At 38.4% G+C, this 20,264-nt stretch overlaps 1 protein-coding gene across 5 annotated transcripts in view; it reads left to right on the top strand.

Moving 5' to 3' along the window:
* The window catches only part of Tbck (TBC1 domain containing kinase), a 214,982-nt gene that overhangs the window by 185,420 nt on the left and 9,298 nt on the right, over window positions 1-20,264 (top strand). For all 5 annotated transcript variants that reach the window (XM_023710021.1, XM_023710017.1, XM_004626700.3 and 2 more), the window contains 2 exons: window positions 1,930-2,105; window positions 13,567-13,726. In XM_023710021.1, coding sequence (XP_023565789.1) covers window positions 1,930-2,105; window positions 13,567-13,726 — 336 coding nt within the window. The remainder of the gene's footprint in view (window positions 1-1,929; window positions 2,106-13,566; window positions 13,727-20,264) is intronic.

A 20,264-nucleotide genomic window follows, 5' to 3' on the forward strand; every position in this document is an offset into this window, starting at 1 on the left:
ATGAACTAAATAAAGATGACCTCACCGTCAGATCCACACAAATGAAGACCAAGATGATTACTTCTTTTATCCCCACACCCGGACTGAAAAACAAGTGAAAGACTAAGTTGGAACAGGAGGAAACAGGCGCAGGCCTTGCCTGCAGCCATGTACTGCTATCTCCTTTTTGGAAAGGAATTTGGCAGAGTCTATTAACATTAATAATATGGAACTCTGTGACCCAGCAGTCCCACTTCTAGGAATGCTGCCTGGAGAAAGTGTTCATTCTCAGTACAAACAGATCCAGAAATGCACGGTGAGGAAAGCAAATGGATGCGGGCAGGACATGAAGCCCATCCCTGGGGTGCTGGCCACAGGCAGGGGGCATCTCTCCTCTGTGGAATAGTATGCATCTTTTTTTTTTTACCCAGAAGCGGGGATTGAACTCAGGCCCTTGTGCTTGTCAGGGAAGCGCTTATTCCACTGAGCCATCTCCCTGGCCCTTGTATGCATCTCTTAAAAAGAGAAGTGAGTTTAGAAGTATGGCTAATGTCCATCTGCAGTCTCAAATATGCTGCTATGTAAATAAAGACGAGGAACCCTCATCTTTGTATATTTGACAAAATTCCATAAACACTGCCCAGAGTTCTTGCCAGGTGCCAGGTGCTAGGGATAAAGTGGCAGCCAGAAGAGGGAAACAGTTCCAGTCCTGCTACTGGAGAGACAGGGCCTGAACAAGCAGCCAGCCATGCCAAGCGACCAACGGCAGAACAGAAGCCTCTCCAAAGTGGGGCAAAGGGGATGGGAACCCAGGAGCTCCAAGCTTAGGCCAGGACAGAGACACACAGGGCAGGGGCAGGGTGTGGCTGCTGCAGATGGACTTTGCCTCATCGCTCATTCACTTTTTGGCCTGCAACAAACTCTTCTGAGTCAGCAAGTCTGGGACTAATAAAACTAACCATCATAAAAGCCAGTGGCCCGGGCTGGTGAGATGGCTCAGTGGTCTAAAGCACCTACTTAGAACAAGCTAAGCTAAACAAAGCACAGGGACAGCAGTTCAATCCCCCAGCACCACGTGCCAGCCAGCCCCGCCTCCTGGCGGGCTGAGCAGGCCACACACACAATAAATAAATAAATAAATATTAAAAAAATAAATAAATATATTCTGCTCATTAAAAAAAGAGAAAAAAAGAATGAAGAAACTTACACTGAGTTGGGTTTATTGTATTACTTATCAATGTATGTAAGGAAATTCTTCTTCTGTTAAATAAATAACACAAAAAATGTTAATGTTCCTTTGTCCAAATCAGTCTTATGCTATATAATACTCACACAGACCAGTGTGCTACTTTGATAGTCAGGAGTCTGCTTTTACCTCCTTCACCAATAAGATGCCTTGTTGATTTGGTTTTCTACCTAAGAAAATATTAGGTTGATTTTACTCTCTGAGAATCTAATTTTCATTCAACCATTTATATGGAAAATAAATTATTTTATAAAAGCCTATTAAATATGTGAACAGTTTTTTAATTAGTATATGTATCAGTGACAATGCAATTTTTCATAAAACTAAAGTTATAATTACTGAAATCACGACAGTCATACTTGAGGGAAAGTAATATGTGCTTAAAGGATCTTTTTTTAAAGATATATAGTACCCCCTCCTTAGGGAAAAATCTGCCTCATCTCTTTCTGTGCACTTGATTCAGGAGCTTGCAGTAAGACAATAATAATAATAACAACAACAACAATGCCTTCCTATATTGTAATAAGGAAGGAAACCTCAGCACTAAGGAGCATAATTACACAAGAGCGTGGTAAAATGAGATGGAGTTTCCTCTTTCCCATGAGTTGTATTAGTTAATATCAAGAACTGGAATGTATTTTGCATTAGTTATGGTTGGTCTCTATAATATTCTCAGCATTTTTGTTCTTTTCCTTTTCCTTTAGTCAAGAGAGTCCATTCCATTAAATGACCTGAAGTCAGAAGTATCACCTCGTATTTCAGCAGAGGACCTTATTGACCTTTGTGAGCTGACAGTTACAGGCCACTTCAAAACGCCCACCAAGAAAACAAAGTCCAGCAAACCAAAGCTGCTGGTGGTTGACATCCGGAATAGTGAAGAGTATCCTTTGCATGTGTGGCTTTAAAGGGTGGTGCTGCCTTACTCCTGTTTCTTCCTTTCTGTCCAAGGGGATTGTGACAACAGTCAACATTTCTGGGATTCCTCTCAATTCAAATAACTAAATGATTCTGACTGGATGCTAGGAAGGTCTGACATGAAATTTCCTGAGGTAACAGTGTACAGAGCCCTGAAACTGTTTTTCAAATAACACTAGCATATGGTGGTATTTTCTGGGTTTGTTTTTCAATGCTTTATGTCACTGTTCTTGACAGAATGTGAATGCATCATTCATTCATGGTGTACTTCACAGCTAGACTTCACCATACTCGGCACTGAACTTGTAGTTACTATAAATTTTCAAAATGTTAACTCTTTTCCCAGAGTTGAAGGACATCAAGTCTGTGTTACATAATATCTTAAATACTGCATAAATAGAGACTTGTGCATTCTAAGATCCTCTTTAACTGTCTAAACTACCTAACAAAGGCTTTTCAAGGCTGGAAATTGCTTAGCTCTTTAAAATCTACAATGTGTACCATTTGAGTACATTAGAAGATGTTTCCTTCTAGCTTTATTCATCATACATCCTATTTTGAAGGAAGTAAAGGCAAGAAAAATACGTGCATGGTCATAAAGATATTCATACAGGTTGTGCTTAGAATCAATGTGCTATTATGTGATGCTTGTTTTCTTAGATATCATCATTAATAGCAACCAGTGAAAGCATACTCTCTGTGTTGCTTTGGATAATTTTATTTATTTATTATTTTAGAGAAGGGTCTACAAGGTATTCAGGGTCTCACTACTAAATTGGACTCATAATGATCCACCTGTTTACAGCCTCCCAAGTGCTGGGATTACAGGCTCAGGCCACCATATCCAGTCTCAGTTGCCATCTCAGCATGCCCCAGGGGCAGGGCTGGCACGGCAGGCCTGGGGATCGAAAACCCCAGCCCCTGCATCTGCTTGCAGGCACTTCAATCCACTGAGCTATTTGCCCTGCTGTGGATAAATTTTTTTTTTTTTTTTTTTTTTTTGCGGAACCAGGGATTGAACTCAGACCCTTGCGCTTGCCAGGGAAGCGCTTATTCCACTGAGCCATCTCCCCGGCCCCTGTGGATAAATTTTTAAGGAAATAAAAAATATGGTTCCTATTTGCTAAGTTGCTTTAGTATGAAGAATGTAAAACATTAACATATTTTATATATAAAGAAATAATTAGTGAATACAGTATATAAGAGGAGCCAGATGAATGACAGAAACAAAAAAAAAAAATCAGCAAGGTCATAATCTCTGGATATGAACAGCCACAGGGGTAGTACTCCTGTCCTTTTTATCTTTGTGTTCCCTGCCCCAGGCTTGACACAGAGAAAAACTCAGAAAATAATTACAGAAGAAAAAGAGCAGGATGGCAGGTACCAGAGCCCCCCAATCTCTTCCCATACCCCTCAGCATTGTGACACCAGGAGGTGGTTGGCAATATGTAAGCCTATTGACTCACTGATTGTCTTACTGTGACCCAATCGGTGGTCTGGATTTGGGAGACCTGTTAGTGAACCAAATGACAAATTCATAACACTCATGGGAATTGCATTTTAATTAGAGTGATGAAATTATCTATAAAATAATCTTAAGTAGAAATAAGTCCTACTTTAGGTAAAAATAAAACCAGAAAGAAAATATAGGATGAAGTCCTCTTCAAGAGTGGTGCAGTTACGGAGCTGAGGTAGCTCACGCAGTGACGGTTGGAGACCTGGCTGTATTGTTGCAGCAGCCTGTCGGAGTCTGGACAGGCAGGATGGCTTCTCAGGCAGGCCCACAAGAGTCCTGCACCGATGGCAGCGACTTTCAGCACCGGGAACGCATTGCCATGTGTTACCAGATGAAATATGAGGTGAGGCAAGGAGCACAGAGACCTTTCCTGTGGGAGCCTGCAGGGCACAGTCAGTGATGCAGACTGCTTCATGGTCAGATCCCATCCCCCAACAGCTCCACCCCGTGAGCTCTCCAGGGTCACAACAGTACTACCCCATGTGACACTGGAAACTTCATGTCTAGTAGAGCCTCCATCCTACTGGCCCTGCAGGGGGAGAAACTGGTAAATAGCTTAGGTAAAGTAACATAGGGCTTAGGCCGCAATAACACAGATAGCTGTTAAATTTGGGCTGTTTAGAGGAATATAGGTGGTAAAGTGCCCCTGACTAAAGAGAGTTTTATAAACACTCCCACAGGGGTATTTCTATATTTGATAAATTGTTACTGAGCTTCTACCTTGTTTTAGTCACTGAGGATACAAAACTGAGGAAAAGCAGCCTGGCCTTTATTCGCACATTATACCCTCAATAAAAAAGATTTATCAAAAACAACAACTAAAAAATACAACCAAAAGAGAAAATTGGTCCCTGGCTTCATGGAATATAAACTGGGGAAGGGGGGAATGTTTCTCCCCCTTTTCCATATCTTTTATAATGAATAGTTTAAAATAAAAAATTAAAACAGTTTTTAAAAAAAGAAATTATAGAATGTTAAAATTTTGATAGAATGTTCAAAGCCTTGACAAAAGGTAGTATTTTCATGGAGCCAAGCAATGTGAAAAGGCTGGCTATAAATGATAGAGGGAAGAACATTTTAAACTAAAGAAAAAATAAGGTCAGAGATCCTCACATGTGAACAAGCCTGAGATTATCAGCAAAGAGATAGCAAAGTAGGATATGGAGTCAAGTTAATGAAGAAGTTGTGGGATGATCAGAAATTTCTGCAGTATAATTATGGAGTTACTAACATGCCCTTTTTCCCCTAATACCAATCAGTACTCCCTACCTCCTGAAAATCTACAATTGGAGATCTATGCTGTTGGCTTGGGACTCTTCATGAAAGATACAGATGTACACAGTAGCAATGATGTTTGCAGTGCCTGTTGCTTTAGAATAAGAGACATGTAGAATACATAAATTAAGTGAATTAACTTCTCATAACTGTCACTGAGCTCTTACATCAGAGAAGTGCACCATGCTAGTCCTATGATGTAGATTCTGTTAACATCTCTGATTATTGATGAAGAGAACAAGCCTGAAGCAGGTAAGCAGCTTATCCTAGGTCATATAAGTGGCAGCTGGAGCCAACCACATGCTTCTCAACTTCGTGCTACTTTCCAGGGGTGCATTTAGTGTCTGTACAGGCTGTGAAGCATGAACAAGGCTGAGATGAATGACTTACTAATGACTTAAAGAGACGTATATTTCCTTCCCCAAGGCGTTCGTTCAGGTGCATTCATTCGGGTGCTCCACACATTCCTGTACATCACAGCTTTTACCCTGAGGACCATGGGAAGAGGGCCTGTTTCCACCCACTGAACAAATCAGCCTGTGGGCACCTTTATACAAATGCAGCCACAAAAGCAGATAATACTGAATCCTTTCAATTTTTGAAAAGCAGTATTATACTTTGAGGGAGGAATGTGTTACAAAGATTCTTTCCTTTGATAATGGCTTAATTTATAAAATATAGTTCATTTGGATTTTATTGGACTTTTCCTAAAATTACTAGATTTCAGCATCTTAAAACTTAACAAATTAAAACCTATTGAAATCCTATAATATTTTAATGTATCTTTGTCCGGCATCTCTTAATTCTACCAAAGTTAAATCTAGGAATCATGTGACTTTGCCAGTCTCTTTAAGAAGTCACTAAATATTTAATATTAGTTAATATTAATAATTATATAATGTTAGTATATCTTTAAAATGATTTAATTTCTCCCTTGCCACAAAGCTAGTTATATACACTATAGCAATACCTATAGTGCCTTTTCCTTTGCCAAAGAAAATAAGCTCTTTTTAAAATAATGTTTATAATATTTTCTAAATTCCTAATCATTTCCCTCTATTTTTTTATCTTCTACTTTATATCATTCAAATGTTTGTCTAGTATAGTTATTCATATAGGTGAAAAATATATCTTTCAATAGCTGAAAATTTTGCTTTCCTACATTTTCCTTTCAGGAAATTAAATATCTACAACTAGGTTTTCTCACATCTTTTTTCAACTTTGTAAAATAACTGAAAAGATTATTTGTGAAAGGAGGAGCAATTTTATCCTTATATAAAATAAGATGATTTATACCCATGAATTAAGGGACAGCTTTGCCAATTCCCAGAGCCTTCTCCTGACTAGCATGCAATTCTGCAGTTACAGATACAGTCACTTGGTGTGTGGTAGGAATATCCCAGGTAAAGTATGCATACACTGCAAGAGCTCCTATTCTAACCCATTTATATTGTCAGTAAGGAGAAACATTAACATTCAGCAGTCTTAGAGAACTATGCCAACCATGATGGAGACCAGAGTTGTTGAGAACATAGAAAGAGAGCTGAAGGATTTGAAGATAGTCTTCACCCACTTAAAAATAAAAACATTATCTCAAAATATTAGAATGAGAAAGAACCGTAGAAATAGTCTAAACTAGTACAGAAGGCTTGAAGAGGCCTAGGTACAGATTTAGTCAAACTTATTTGTCCTCCACTATAATATGGGAATTTGGAAATAAACAGAACATGCTTGCATATTATATAGATTCAGTAGAAAATGTATAGTGGTAAAAATTTTGTCATTGATTTTAATAGTTTCAAAGGTAATACAGAAGCCAAACTTTTTTAGTGGTTATATTTAAATGTTAAATATACTATAGTTTATGTTAAGGCTGATCTAAATTATATACATATGAGTCCAACTGATGTTATCTGTAAACAGAAATACTTTGAAGGAATGTTAATCTCATTTGTTTCAAGCCAAAGCTGAGCTTTTACAACTGTATTTGTAAAGCTCTTACCTTAAAAAAAAAAAAAAAAATTATACACCAAAAGCATCTGCACATGGTAATATGCACCTGCAGTCCCAGCTTCTCAGGAGGCTAAGGCAGGAGAACCCAAGTTCAAGGCCACTCCTGGGTTCAGTGCCCAATAGCTAACCCATGCAAAACAAAACATTTTGAAGTTCAGGTCAGTTGGTTGGTCGTTCGGTCAGTCAGTTGGTTAGTCGGTCAGTCTGTCTGTCTGTCTGTCTGTCTGTCTGTCTGTCTGTCTTTTTGAGACAGAGTTTCACTATGCAATTCAGGCTGGCCTAGAACTCACTTTATAGCCTAGTCTTGCCTTGAGCTCTTGGTGATCTTCCTGCCTCAACTTTCCAAAGTCTGGGGTTATAGACATGTACCGTGTGCCTCGCTGAATTTCAGATTTTTGAAGTAGGAGTCCTCAAGCTGTATTTTATTCCATATCAGAGATATAGCTATATATTCCTACTGACTTCTTAATTATGTTTTCTTTTCAATTCTGAGTGTGTCATCAAAAATACTAATTTTGTTTGAACACTGGAAAGTTAGAAAGTAGTTTTTAGTGGTACCATTGCCACTTTTGCCAAAACTAAACTAAAATTGTAGTGGGCATTGTTGAAATTACACTGGCAAGAAGTGTGTATGATTGAGCTAATCACCATGTAAATACTTTGGCTTCTATTTCCTTAGTAATCTCTGAAGTAGGTCCTGTGAAGCTATGTTTTTAAATTCTTTTATGCAGTGCCTGCTTTGAGTAGGACTCTCAGTACTAGAATGCAGGTAAGTATAGAATCTCTTTGGGAGTTTCATCGGCCCCATACTTATGCTTATGCAGATATGCAATGGCTCTTTTAAATGCAAAGATGTCTGCAGTGAATTTCCATTCTTGTCTTCAATAAAAGGGAAGCAATAAAGTGATGATCATAATCCTAAAATATGGGGCCAGGGAGATAGCTTGGTAGAATAAGCACTTGCCTGGCAAGTGAACCTAAAATATGGATTGCTGAATCTTTATCAGCAGTGCTGTCTTTGTGTAAAAATCTACTGTGTCCCACAACAGGATGTTGAAATAAAACCAAAGCCCTTAGAAAAGTGGTCAGTGAACCTATGGCATGTTTTTCTTTTAAGGCAAAAGATGTCAATGTATGAGTTGTTTTTAAAACTTCATTGCTGGGCTGGGAAGATAGCTCTGCGGTCTAAGTACCTGCCTGGCAAATGCAAGGACCTAGGTTCTATCCCCAGTACCGTGTGCCATGCCAGCCCCAACACTGGGGTGGTAGCGCACACCTCTAATCCTAGCACTGGGGAGGCTGAGACAGGAGGATCACTACGTGTCTGAGCTGTGTAGTAAGACCCTGTATCACATAAATAAACAAAAGGTGTTTTAAAAACCCGCAGTATTCAAGTGTAATTGCAGTGATGGCACTCTGCAATAAATAAGTGCATTTGAGGTTATAGTTTGGCCACTCTGTCTTTAAAAGGTTCACTATCACTGCCTTAGAGCATAGAAAAAGAGCCCACATTTTCTTTGATTTTGCTCTCCTTGCCAGATTTGATTCAGGAATGAGCACAGTCAGTTTGGGTCATGTGAAGTCATCAAATGTCAGAAATTATCTCCTGTTTCATTGTTCTTTCCAACTTTATACAGAATATGCAAACATTTCTTTTCGCTCCTTTTACAAGTACCTAATATGTACAAGATTTTTTATGACTCAAAAGATAAAAAAATTTGACTCAACTACATACCTTTAAAATACCCACTTAAAATTATCTTAGTGTCTGTCACATGAAGATTTATTTTGTAAACTGTAGAAATTTTAAAAATTACCCAGGAATAAAAATCCCTACGTGACCAATATTATAATTCATTATCCAGCTGATTTTAAGCCAGAAGCCTGGCAGGCATAAATGCAGTGATCGGTACCTAGGCCCACCGAGAGCTCTGGCTGCCAGCCTGCTTGCTCACTCAATATCTTTTATGCTAGTAGTTTCATGCAAAGACTGGTCTTGGATGAATGTTTTCCAGGCCTTTGGGTTGAACTAAACTAAGAATGGGGAACTGTGCCTATTGCCCCTTTGCTTTTGTTTCTGGTCTTCCAAAGTGTAATCAAAAAGAGGTTTGGAAGAATTTGTATTCTGAGTACTTCCAAAAGACTCCACCGCTGTCATAATGTCAAGCATTTAAATTTAATGTAAGTGGGGTTTTGGGGTGTTTGTTCATTTGTTTGTTTGTTTTGCAAAAGTCATAAAAAGCAACAAAGAATTCTAGGACAATAAGAAATTAAAATGAATTTTAAAAATAAAAAGAAATTTATGTCATACTTTAGTGACTAAAACAAAGTTTAGAAAACGTTGTCTTCAAAGGCACATAATAAGTATAGATGATACTGAATCCACAAAATCATGTAGATGCTCATGTATGACTTTTAGGTAACAGACCTTAACAGAATCATTAATGTATACTGGGTATTTGCCTGTGAATGGATGCATTTTAAGATTTTTTCAGAGTAGGAGGCATCTAATTTTCTAAAAATGTGGCTGGTCAAATCCTATTTGAAAGACGCTCAGACCTGATTTTATGTTGGAATGTTTAACACATCCTGCATTCTGCATCTTGTCCTTTGATATTCAAGAGAGAAAATTGATTGGTTCAGCTTATATCCACTGTCTGCTTCCTGTTCCCTCCCCACCGTCCTGTCAGCCCTGGCCTTGGCAGGGTTATCTGACACCAACAGGCCAGACTCTCCCTTCCCTCCAGCAGAGAGTGGTCTTCCAAAAGAAGTGGGAGGCAGGGACACACAAACATGTCTGCTGCCATGTTTGGTAAGGTAGGTTTGTATTGCTTGTGCTACTGGGAAAGCACAACAAAGAAAAGGTGTTCACAGTTGATAAGTGCTCTTTGATAAACAGACTCTCTCTGGCAGCTAATTCAGACCTAAACAGATGAACATGCATTTGCTGAGAACCAATGAGTTGTTAGGCTCCTACTTTGTGTTATAATTAATTACTGTTTTACAGTATTGTCTCCACTGAAAATAAAAATATTAGTTAAAGAAAAATTTTATCAGTAATTCTGTCCTTTGCATAAAGTCATCATTGTTTATGAAAACTGCTCTTGAAAATATTGAATAATTATGAATGCCAAAGAAATTAATGCCAATAAGGTCCAAGGCAGTCTGCCCATGATTATAAATATCCACCCATTCTAAAAGGAAACAATACCCTCAAAAATTCTAATGTTGGTTCTATTTTTCTCAATATCAGAACTTATTTATGGCTGTTTCTCCCATTACTAATTCCAAATATATTTCTTTAAAGAAAGCATAGTGAAGTGCCAACTGAATAGAAAATACTAAATGTAAGAAATGTGGTCAGTCTCCATTGTCATTCTTTTTTAACTTGTTTTTTGTATTGCTGAATAGAACACAGAGCCTCACACATGCTGTCCATGCTGTCCACCATCATTCTTGAGAGTAGGTGCCTGAAATTTGTCTGCTCTCCATTAATGGAACACAAAAAGGGAAGGAGAGAGGGCAGGAGAAAGGGATGGAGGGATAAAAAGATAGTATAAAAGAAGACAGGTATACAAACTGATGCAATTGAGAAATTTTCATTTCCATAATTATGATTCTCTACCCTTTTGCAGTAGTAAGTTTTTGGGAGAAATATCACTTGTGTCATATAATCTTTTAAAACTCTACTCATTCTTACATTTTATAAAATATACCTAAAGTGACACTTGGAGGATGTCTATTGAACATGTAAATATCCCTTTCAGGGTAGGCATAAGTGAACTGTTAAGAAAGGGAAGAGATGTTGCCTTGGTGTCTGGTTAACTTGCCTGTAGATTCACTCCCCAGGTAGGCTTCATCCAGGGTTGCCTTAATGCAAACCTAATATGCTGCTCTTCTGCCTGAAACACTTCCTCACTCATTGCTCTTGGAGGAAAGACCAATATCCATATCACATAAGCCCTGCATGTCCTGCTTGGCCTTCATTTCAGGCTCACCTGGCTCATCTCTTCCATGTTGTCTGAATTCTCCTGATGGGGTGGCCAGCCATCATTTCTCTTTAATGGCTGTGCACCTCCCTACAGTAAGACCCAAATTCCCCCTAAAGCTTTTATTCCCTTCACCACTCTATCTCACTTTCATTCTGCCCCTTTTCCCAATGAACATTTATTCTTCAAAATTTATTATGGCTATCAGTGAAAACTTACCCTGTTCTTCCCAAATCAGTGTTGGTATATCTCTTAAAATATCATGTACATATCCTATATTTATTTCAAGTTTTGTAATTAGTAATATTTTAGAAGGTCTTTCTCTAGATTCTGTATAATCATTTTTATTGAGAGTTTGGCCAAGCACCTGATCTAAAGTATGCAGCAAGGGCTTAAAGAAAAGACACAAGTAGTATGGTTTATGAGGTCCAGGGAAGTCAGAACTCTCATGGAGCTAACGCAGAATCTTTTCTGGCTATCCAATATTTATTGGATTCCAAACAAATTGGGGGTTGGGGGACGGTGAGGGAAGTGACAATTTAGGGCTGTAGAATAGAGAATAAGAGCCAACATCCTTGACTGCCTTGATGGGGTGTTATCTTGTCTTCAGAAAGCTGTGGTCAGCAACTTACTCCTTACACAACTGGGTCTCTAACACTTCTATTTTCATTCATTCACTTGTACTTTTTTTTTTCAGTACTACTGATTAAACCCAGGGCTTTAAACATGCTAGCAGGTGTTCTGTCACTGAGAGACAGCCCCCAGCCCTTTTTTGTTTTGAGATAGTGTCTTGCTAAGCTGCCGAGCCTGGCCTTGAACTTGCAGTCGTCTCGCATCTATCTCTCAAATAGGTGGAATTTTAGGCATGTGCCACCCACTCCTGGATCAGCTGTGCTTTTTAGTTATTTATAGGAACATTTTTTTCTTTTAGAGCTGTGACATTTCTGAATATTTTAAGTAAATGAATGCGTTTAACACATTCACAGTGGAGCCATAATTCATCTGTCATGTTTACAGGCCTCTCTGAAGCACCAGTAGTACATACAACAACCTAAGTTTGCAGATCAAAACTTGGAGAAAAGGAAGGGCTGCAAGATCAGCTGACATTTTGGCCCTAGTCTTTCAAGGTCAGTGAAGACTCAAGACATAGGAGAACCTGTACTGTAACATCATGTAACTCAGTTGTGTCCCAAATTTTCTGATCAAGGAGATTATGGAACCACAGAGGAATGCGATTGATGATGTATAATGTGCCTAAGGAGAGTCACATGGAAAGAAAACATTCTCTCAGGCTTTCACAGAGAGCAAATTGGCCAAGCAATGGCTGTGACTCATCCACATGGCTGACACTCACAAAGGATCTACAAAATGTGGTACAGGGTTACAGGATACATCCTGAGGGTACTTGACTGACCTTATCAAATACAAAAGTTACATTTCTTGTTATATAGGTCTTGCTGTATCTTGGTCTTAACCATCCAGCAGAAAAGTATAAAAACAAGGTATATAAAGTAAAGCCATATTAATATGCAGAACTGTAAAGGCTCAAGTCAACAACTTCTGTGGATAACCTACTAGTATTGTGGAATGCTGGACTGTGTTGGATTGTTTTGCTGAATTCACACACCTATAGTACTTAGGTGCCAATGGAATACCCATCTCTGACAGGACTAAACGAAAAACGGAGATACAAAGGAAGGACCATTTTGTATTTGTATATACAGAATAGTTAGGATAGATATGCAGCTACTTTAGCTTAATTCAATGAGAAGAAAGATTTGTACTAATAGTGTTTGGACAGGATATCCTGCCTGCTTTTTGTACTATGGATAACCACTAAGAAGATAACAATGTATAATGTATTAATTATTGAAACTGTCCTATTAATCAGCTTTGAAACTGTCTCATTGATATTTGTTTCTCAATCAAATAAAATTTTAAAAAAGCAAGACTATTCCATTGGACAGTTTATACCACCCAATGGGACTGTCCCTTGCCACCCCATGAGACAGGCATGTACATGCCACCCATGGTTCAAGATACCGGGGAATGTGTGGATTCCTGAATTAGAACTCATCATCAGTTAAACTTTCACAATCCTTCTGAAGTGCAAAAACAGTAAAACATCACCCCTTTCAGAGACCATAAAATTAGAAGTGATGGAAATGTGATCTCAGTTCACTTGAGAAACCAACAGAAGTGTTGCCGGCTAGTGCTGACAACCTATAACAATGCTAAGTAGAGTCCGTTTAGCAACCACTTGACCAAAGTGAACAGGCCTTGCAGCAACAAATTAGACCTGAGATTCTCTCTGGCCTGTATCACTTTCAGTGCTGTAATCCCAGTAGGAGTAATGAACTGCAAAACACTAGTACTATGCAACCCATGTGATTACTGTCACTCTGCTGCATCAGGATTACTTGAGTAATTCTTTGTTTAATGAGGATGGACATCTTTGCATCTCTAGCTAGTCTCGTTCCTTTCTCCTCCACCCACCCCAAAGGCCTTACTTCATTTTGTGAGCACGGCGATGTTTAGTTCTACCCTCTGGGCATCAGTTACCTCTGTTTCTGTCAGATATTCTTCTCTGCTCCAAAAACAGTATGAAGGTTTTCCTTAAGCTGTCTTCTCAGTTTTATCAGGGGTCACATTTCGAGCAGCATCAACATCCCATTCAGTGTCGCGTTCACTGCTGAAGGAGAGCTTGCCCAGGGCCCTTACACCACGATGCTCCAGAGCTTCAAGGGGAAGGTCATTGTCATTGTGGGAAACGTGGCGAAGCACACAGCTGAGGTAACTATCAGTGCGTATGATGAGTCACTCACCTTTCTGCTGTCCCGGTTGTAGAACGGCCTCTTTCTTCAGGAGTTGATCATAAATGGAATTGGCTTTGCAGATCTGCAAGAACTCTTCCATAGAAAAGTTTGTCTGCCTTTCATGTTTCCAGAGCTAGTACTAAGCTTAATCCTAATGATATCTGCTGTGGTTTGGGTGTTTTGTCCAGGTTTTGCTTGGGAGCTTGGCCTCAGGTGATTTTGAAAGGTGGGACCTTTAAAAGGTGAGGCCTTTGGGAGGGCATTAGATCCATGAGTGCCCTTGGAGGGGGACTGTAGATCCCAATCTTTTCCTGACTTCCTGACCAAGATGTGACCTCTCTTCCTTGTACATTCCTGCCATGCACCAGAACTGTGAGCTAATTAAACCTCCTTCCCTTATGAAATTAGCCTATAGCAGATTAATGAAAAGCAAATTAATGTGTTTTTAATGATGGGGAGACTGCTTTCTGGAATTGCAAAGATATAGTTAGAACAAAAATACTGAGTGGAATACTATAGACTCTGAGAGCTTCTCAGATGGATTTTGTAGGATTTAGAAGTTTTGCATACTAGAGGCTGAACACTTTCTATTTAAGGAAAAGTAGGAGGCCAAGGAGATAGCTCAGTATGAAAGGTCCTCAGTTCAATCCCAGTATAAAGAAAAAAAAGAAAAGCTAGGATGTCACCTCTCAGATATGAACATATGTGAAACAATAAAATGCCTTCCTTCTCCATCAAGGTATTCCAAGCTGGTGAAAAAATGAAAGAGGCCTAAAAGGACACTTATTAATAAAGGACAAATTAAAGATCACAACTTAGCACAAAACCCCAGTCAGACCAAGACAAAAAAAAAACCTACATGCACACAGAAAACATATCTAGAGAGAAGCAGTATTGAACAAATACAGGCCTTTTTCTCAAGAGGAAGGAGAATAATGTAAACCTCCCCAAGCTTAATGAATCCCTCTACTTCCCAGAGTAGAATGATAAAAAGAACCAAATGAGGTCAGAAGGTGCACAAGAAAACTTCCTCACCACGAAGATATAGGAGTGGGAATGAATATTCCCCTCTAATACATGTGTTTCCTTATGTCTGCATGAACTGTTCAAACCATACATGTGATTACTAAAAATGTATTCAGATGAGAACTTTGAAACTTTTTGGTATAGGCTATCTTAAGTGTCCAAAAATCCTTTTTTCAGAAATGCAAGCAAGGATAGTAGTAACATTTACTCTGGATGTTAAATGAAGATCAATTTGATGATGAAGCTTGACTGATCACATTTTAAAAGTATCTTGAGTATTAATTATATCATAAAACATTTACCCCTCTTACATAATTTTATCTAGTGTCTAACAGAGAACCATCTAAATACACGTGTTTCATAGAAAGTACAGTAGCTGACCACTTTAATTTCTAGTCAGTGAGAACTTTTTATGGTTATGGTATCTATATTATTTTGATGTATGTTAAACTAATATTATTTTACTATTACCACTATACTACTGCTGGTACCCTAACCTATATTGTCATATTGTTCCAATAAAAAATGTCAGTTTTAAATGAAAGTGCATATCAATACATCATCTCACCTTATTCTTTATAATAATCCCATGGGGGAGGAATCATTCTACACTTTTTACAATCCTAGATTTGAACCATAAAAAAATCCTAGATCCAAAGTTTATCAAATTTGCCTATGTTAAGCCAAGGTCAAAACATGAGTCTGTATGACTCTACAGGTCATTCTCTTAACTCAGCGTACACTTGAGTCCTTTGAGTCTGAATGCTGTCTCTTCTCTGTTTCTTTATAAAGGTATTCTGGCTTTTCACAGAATACAGTAGTTTTCCCATAATATAAAAGCAGGACTGAAATTAACCTGCTTGGGAGGAGAATGGCCTTAGACTTAACCAAGCTCACTGTGGTAAGACCACAGTGCTGGGCAAACCACACGACGTCCACCATAAAGCCGGTTCCTGCAGACTGAACCAGGCAGCTGACCACCTCCATTGCTTCTCCCACAGCCTTGGGTGGCAGAGCAGGAGCAAGAGTCCACTCACAGGAGGCATTAAAGCTACCACAGAGCTTTGTCTTAGAGATCAGTGCCAGGCCCAACCCAGTGAGACACAGCATCTCTTATAAATGAAGGCCCCTGCGCTAGTCATTGGTCACAGATTCCAAACTAGGCTTGACATCAGGCAGAGATGTGAGCCAGCAGGACAGACTTGAGATTCAGCCTGCATTATTTTCACCCTTCAAGAGAGTCCAGGAAACCCTCTACCTTTTTATAGTTCCACTTCTCTTTTTGTATTTGGTCTTACTTCTACATTAAATACATCAGGGAACCTTTAGAATCTGCCACTTCTTAGTATTGATCAAAACATTGCCTCCCCAAATAAGACAAGATAGAACTATAGAGGTCTTTTTAAAATAAGTTTATTGGTACAGTTTGATAATATTCATCATACGAAATTTGTACCTGTATATATCTTGGTACCTGTTTTTCTTCCCATTCCCCTCCCCTCCTTTCAGCCCCTCTTCCATCCTTATTTACAAAGCCTAGAACCCCTTGTATTTTTTTCTACAGGCTAAATTAAGTTGCAATGTCAGTTACTCCCAATTTATCTTATCATAAAATTTAGATAATGTGACCTTGCATGCCTGAGCACTTCCACATATGCTGTGAGCAGGTTCCGTTAGTTCTCAGGAGAGTGAGCTAATCTTCAACAGGTAGACTCCTAAGTCTCTAAAATGTGTGCAGCAGCTGCAAGCACAGGCCCAATTCTGTTCTGATCCTTGATGCTGGGTAGCTGAGTTTAGTCTGAGAAATCAAACCAATAGAGATTGTCTAGGAGGCTAGAAGACCTTCATATCGAACAATCACTTCAAGGCTTAATGGTGTCACATTTGAAGTGGAAGTCATAGCAAGGCCTCACTTTTGTCTTACTTACAAAGAAATTTTTTTTCAAAACTCACAGAAGTTAAATCTTTAGTTGCTGAACCTGAATTAGATTTGCTAGACATAGAAGATATGCCAACAAGATATATACAAAAAAGCCCCATGAAGGATACCTTTGACAAAACTAACATTCACTGAATGAATCCCAAAGAATATGTATAAGTCTGGAAATTAAAGCAAAATAGAAATACTAGAACATTCATATTATGTTTTAAGCCAACAGATATTTAAAAGAAAATTTTTATATCCTCAAATGAAGTCAGATTCCAAGAAAACTTTTATGTTTAATGTCAGTCAAATGTTACCCCAAGGAAATGTTTGGTTTCTTTTTCTGTGCATAGCAATCATTACCCCCACTATGTGACTCTCAGCTTATGGTCAAACTTAAATCCGCTGGACAAATTCCATCTTGAATCCTCATCTTTCCTAGAAGGGAAAGTTTGGTGAGAAGGACAGTTTAGTAAAGTAACATGAATGCTGTCTTTTTGGGCTGTTTTTCTCCTGTATAAAAATAACGTAGTAGGACTCAATTCTAGAGATAGCAACAGATCTCTGGAAAATTTACCACCATGACGGCTGGCAAGATAGCTCAGGGGACTAAGTACCTGCTTAGGCAAGCTCAGGGACTGCAATTCGATCCCTGGCACCACAGGCTGCACTGGCCCCACCCCTTGGCATGCTGAGCCAGCCACCAAGACCAGGCATGGTGGCGCACACCTGTAAACCCAGCACTGGGGAAGCTGAAAACAAGAGGATCACTATAAATCCAAGCTGCATAGTAAGACCCTGTACTGAATACATTAAAATAAAAAATAAAAATTCACCACCATGGATCAGAACAAAAGAAAATGCCAACTTGTGTTTTTGTTTTGAGAAAAATGTATAAATCTAGTATTGCTGTGTTAGTCACTGAAATTCATAAGATTTTTTTAAAATTAGCTCTCTCTAGATCATATTTTGTGGTTATGAGACTACTAAGATTTTATCCCTGACAGTATGTCACAGCTAAAGGTTATGTAAGAAAGGAATTGAAAGAATCTTCTCAGTTTGTCTTGTCAACCCTTCAAAAAATATTAGGGATGTCTTAAAATCTTATGTTCTTAGCATAAAATCAATGCCTTTCTTTTGTCATTGTAAGAAATATTCATCTGAACATGATATCTAGGTACTGTCATTTAGGCTGTTATTCTTTCCTTTAAAACAATATAAAGCAAACCCCCAAAAAACTAGAAAAAAAATCCATATACATATATATATATATCTGTGAATGTCCGAACCAAAACACCTGGATGTTCTATTGCTAAGTGATGTGAGTGGCTGATGCTTTTTTTGTGTGACATAGAAGACTGAAACTTAAAATCTGACATCTGTTTTCATGTGAAAATTATCAGACTCATAGTAAGGCATGCCATTTTAGCAGTATTTTAAAATAAAAAGTCTGATTTTGTTAATTTACAAAATCTTACACACTGAGGTTTTTCAGACTTTTAATGTTAGGTTGAGTGTTAATCTGTGCTGTAGTAATCTCCCTCTCTTCTCCCATCTCATTACTTTCTGGATTCTTTAACCAAATTAAACGAAGTCTTATGATACTGTGGAAACTGGCCGTTACTTTACCTTTAAGCAGTCACTTTGTCCTAAGCTATTCAGCTCATTATAACAAAATATAGACTAGGGGCTTAAAACAATCAAAAATTTTTTCTCACATTTTTTTTTTTTTTTTTTTTTTTGACTTATCAAACTGACCAGTTCTGGAGAAAGAGAAGTCCAAGATACTGAACATTTCGTATCTGGTCAGAGTCTACTTTCTGGTTCATCTCTAGAAATATTTCCTCTGTTTCTTCCCTAGAAGAAGGGCCAAAAAATTCTCTGGAATCTTTTATGAAAGTGCTAGTGCTAGAGGTATAACTCAGTGGTAGAGCATTTGCGCAGCATGCATAATGCCAGGGGTTTGAATCCCAGTTCTACAGTAAGTATGTGTATATTATCTCAAAAGTCACATTACCTTGGTTTTAGGATTTGAACATATTAATTTATAGAGAATACAAACTTTCAGTCCCTTCTCTTTAGCTGTCTCTCAAGCTCTTACCCTAACCTTTGTTCTCAAAAGAGATCATCCTATTAGAAGATTTGCACAAAAGTGATTAAATGACTCCTAAAGCACTTTCACCAGTTCGGTATTGTCTCTGCAGTAAACTTGTACCTCCAGATGGTATGTCTTCAGATTATGATATTCATAACACACTTGGTATGAAGTCTTTTACCCATAGAAAGGTGTCTTATAGGATAGTTGTACTTCAAGCATGTAGATAAAAACTGAGAAGCATATTTCTTAACAGTTCTAAGTATGCAAATAATTCTTTCTTGATTTGTTACCTCTGCAAGCACAGGTTCTGGCTAAACTTGACTTTCTTTTTCTTTGCCTTGTTGTCAGCAAGTGTTTTAGTCTGTGGTTTTACATCAGATTATAAGGAAATACTTTAAAAATTAATATACTTTGACCATCCTAAGCACCTTATTTTCACCTTAAAATATTAAGGTGAAAGTCATGATGAAAATCCATCTCCATATCTCTGGTTTGTTAAATGGTGGATAACCTAAAAATTAAAACTTATCTTGTAGAGCCCCTATTGTATCTTTTCCTAAATTTTATGAAGTAAAAAATATTGTAGGAGTTGTAGTAATGAAAATGATGGTAGAACACCTAATTCAGATTTTGAAAATCTGTTTTTCAGTATGTTTACTAGAAGTGTCATGTTTATGTTATGAGTAGGTTGTAAAAAGACAGGGAGCTCAGTTCCAGTTTTTAGAAAGAACTCCCAGGTCATCCTGTGAACCTTGAGATCTGTGGTGCTCATGCTCATGACCTGACACAGAGCGAGAGTTAGCATGTCTCAGTGTGTGTTATTCTACATACCCTCCTGCCTCACCAGCCCCCCATTTAATTACTCCTCACTGCAGGAGTGCCTGTGGCTGAATAAGAAATGAACCATAAGTTCTCTCTTGCTTAATCCACAAAGGTGGTAACTTGGCTGGGATCCACCACAGCTCTGGGTTTTTATTGTATACATTCCTCTCAAAGTGTAAGACACTTGGAGGAATATGACCAGGGGCTTGGATACAGTGCAGATTCGCTGCCCTCAGCTGTCTGGTGTAAACAGAAAGTGATACATGATTATTACCAAAATTCAGTTCCCAGTCAGTAGCACAGACCACAGCAAAATGTACCACAAGACTTATTAAGGCACCTGATACCAGGTGGTCGTAGTTGGTGGTAGATGCTGGGGCATTAGCAGAAGTGGTCTTCCTCTGACAGAGCTGGCGTACCCTTTTAGAAATAAGAATTCTTTCCAAGCAAACTTTTTATCATATTTACCTTTTGAAAACCTTTGCATGTAGCCATTAGTGGAAGAATTCTTTGACAGTGTAAACTACTGTTAAACATGAATTACCCAAGAGCTACTAGAGCAAATGCTATATACTAGGCATTCTTCTGAGCATTGCAGGGGTGATAAGTAGACTGAAGGCTATTTTCTTTCTTTTTCTTCTTCTT

Source organism: Octodon degus, unplaced genomic scaffold (genome assembly GCF_000260255.1).
Source record: "Octodon degus isolate 3935 unplaced genomic scaffold, OctDeg1.0 scaffold00016, whole genome shotgun sequence".
NCBI lineage: Eukaryota > Metazoa > Chordata > Mammalia > Rodentia > Octodontidae > Octodon > Octodon degus.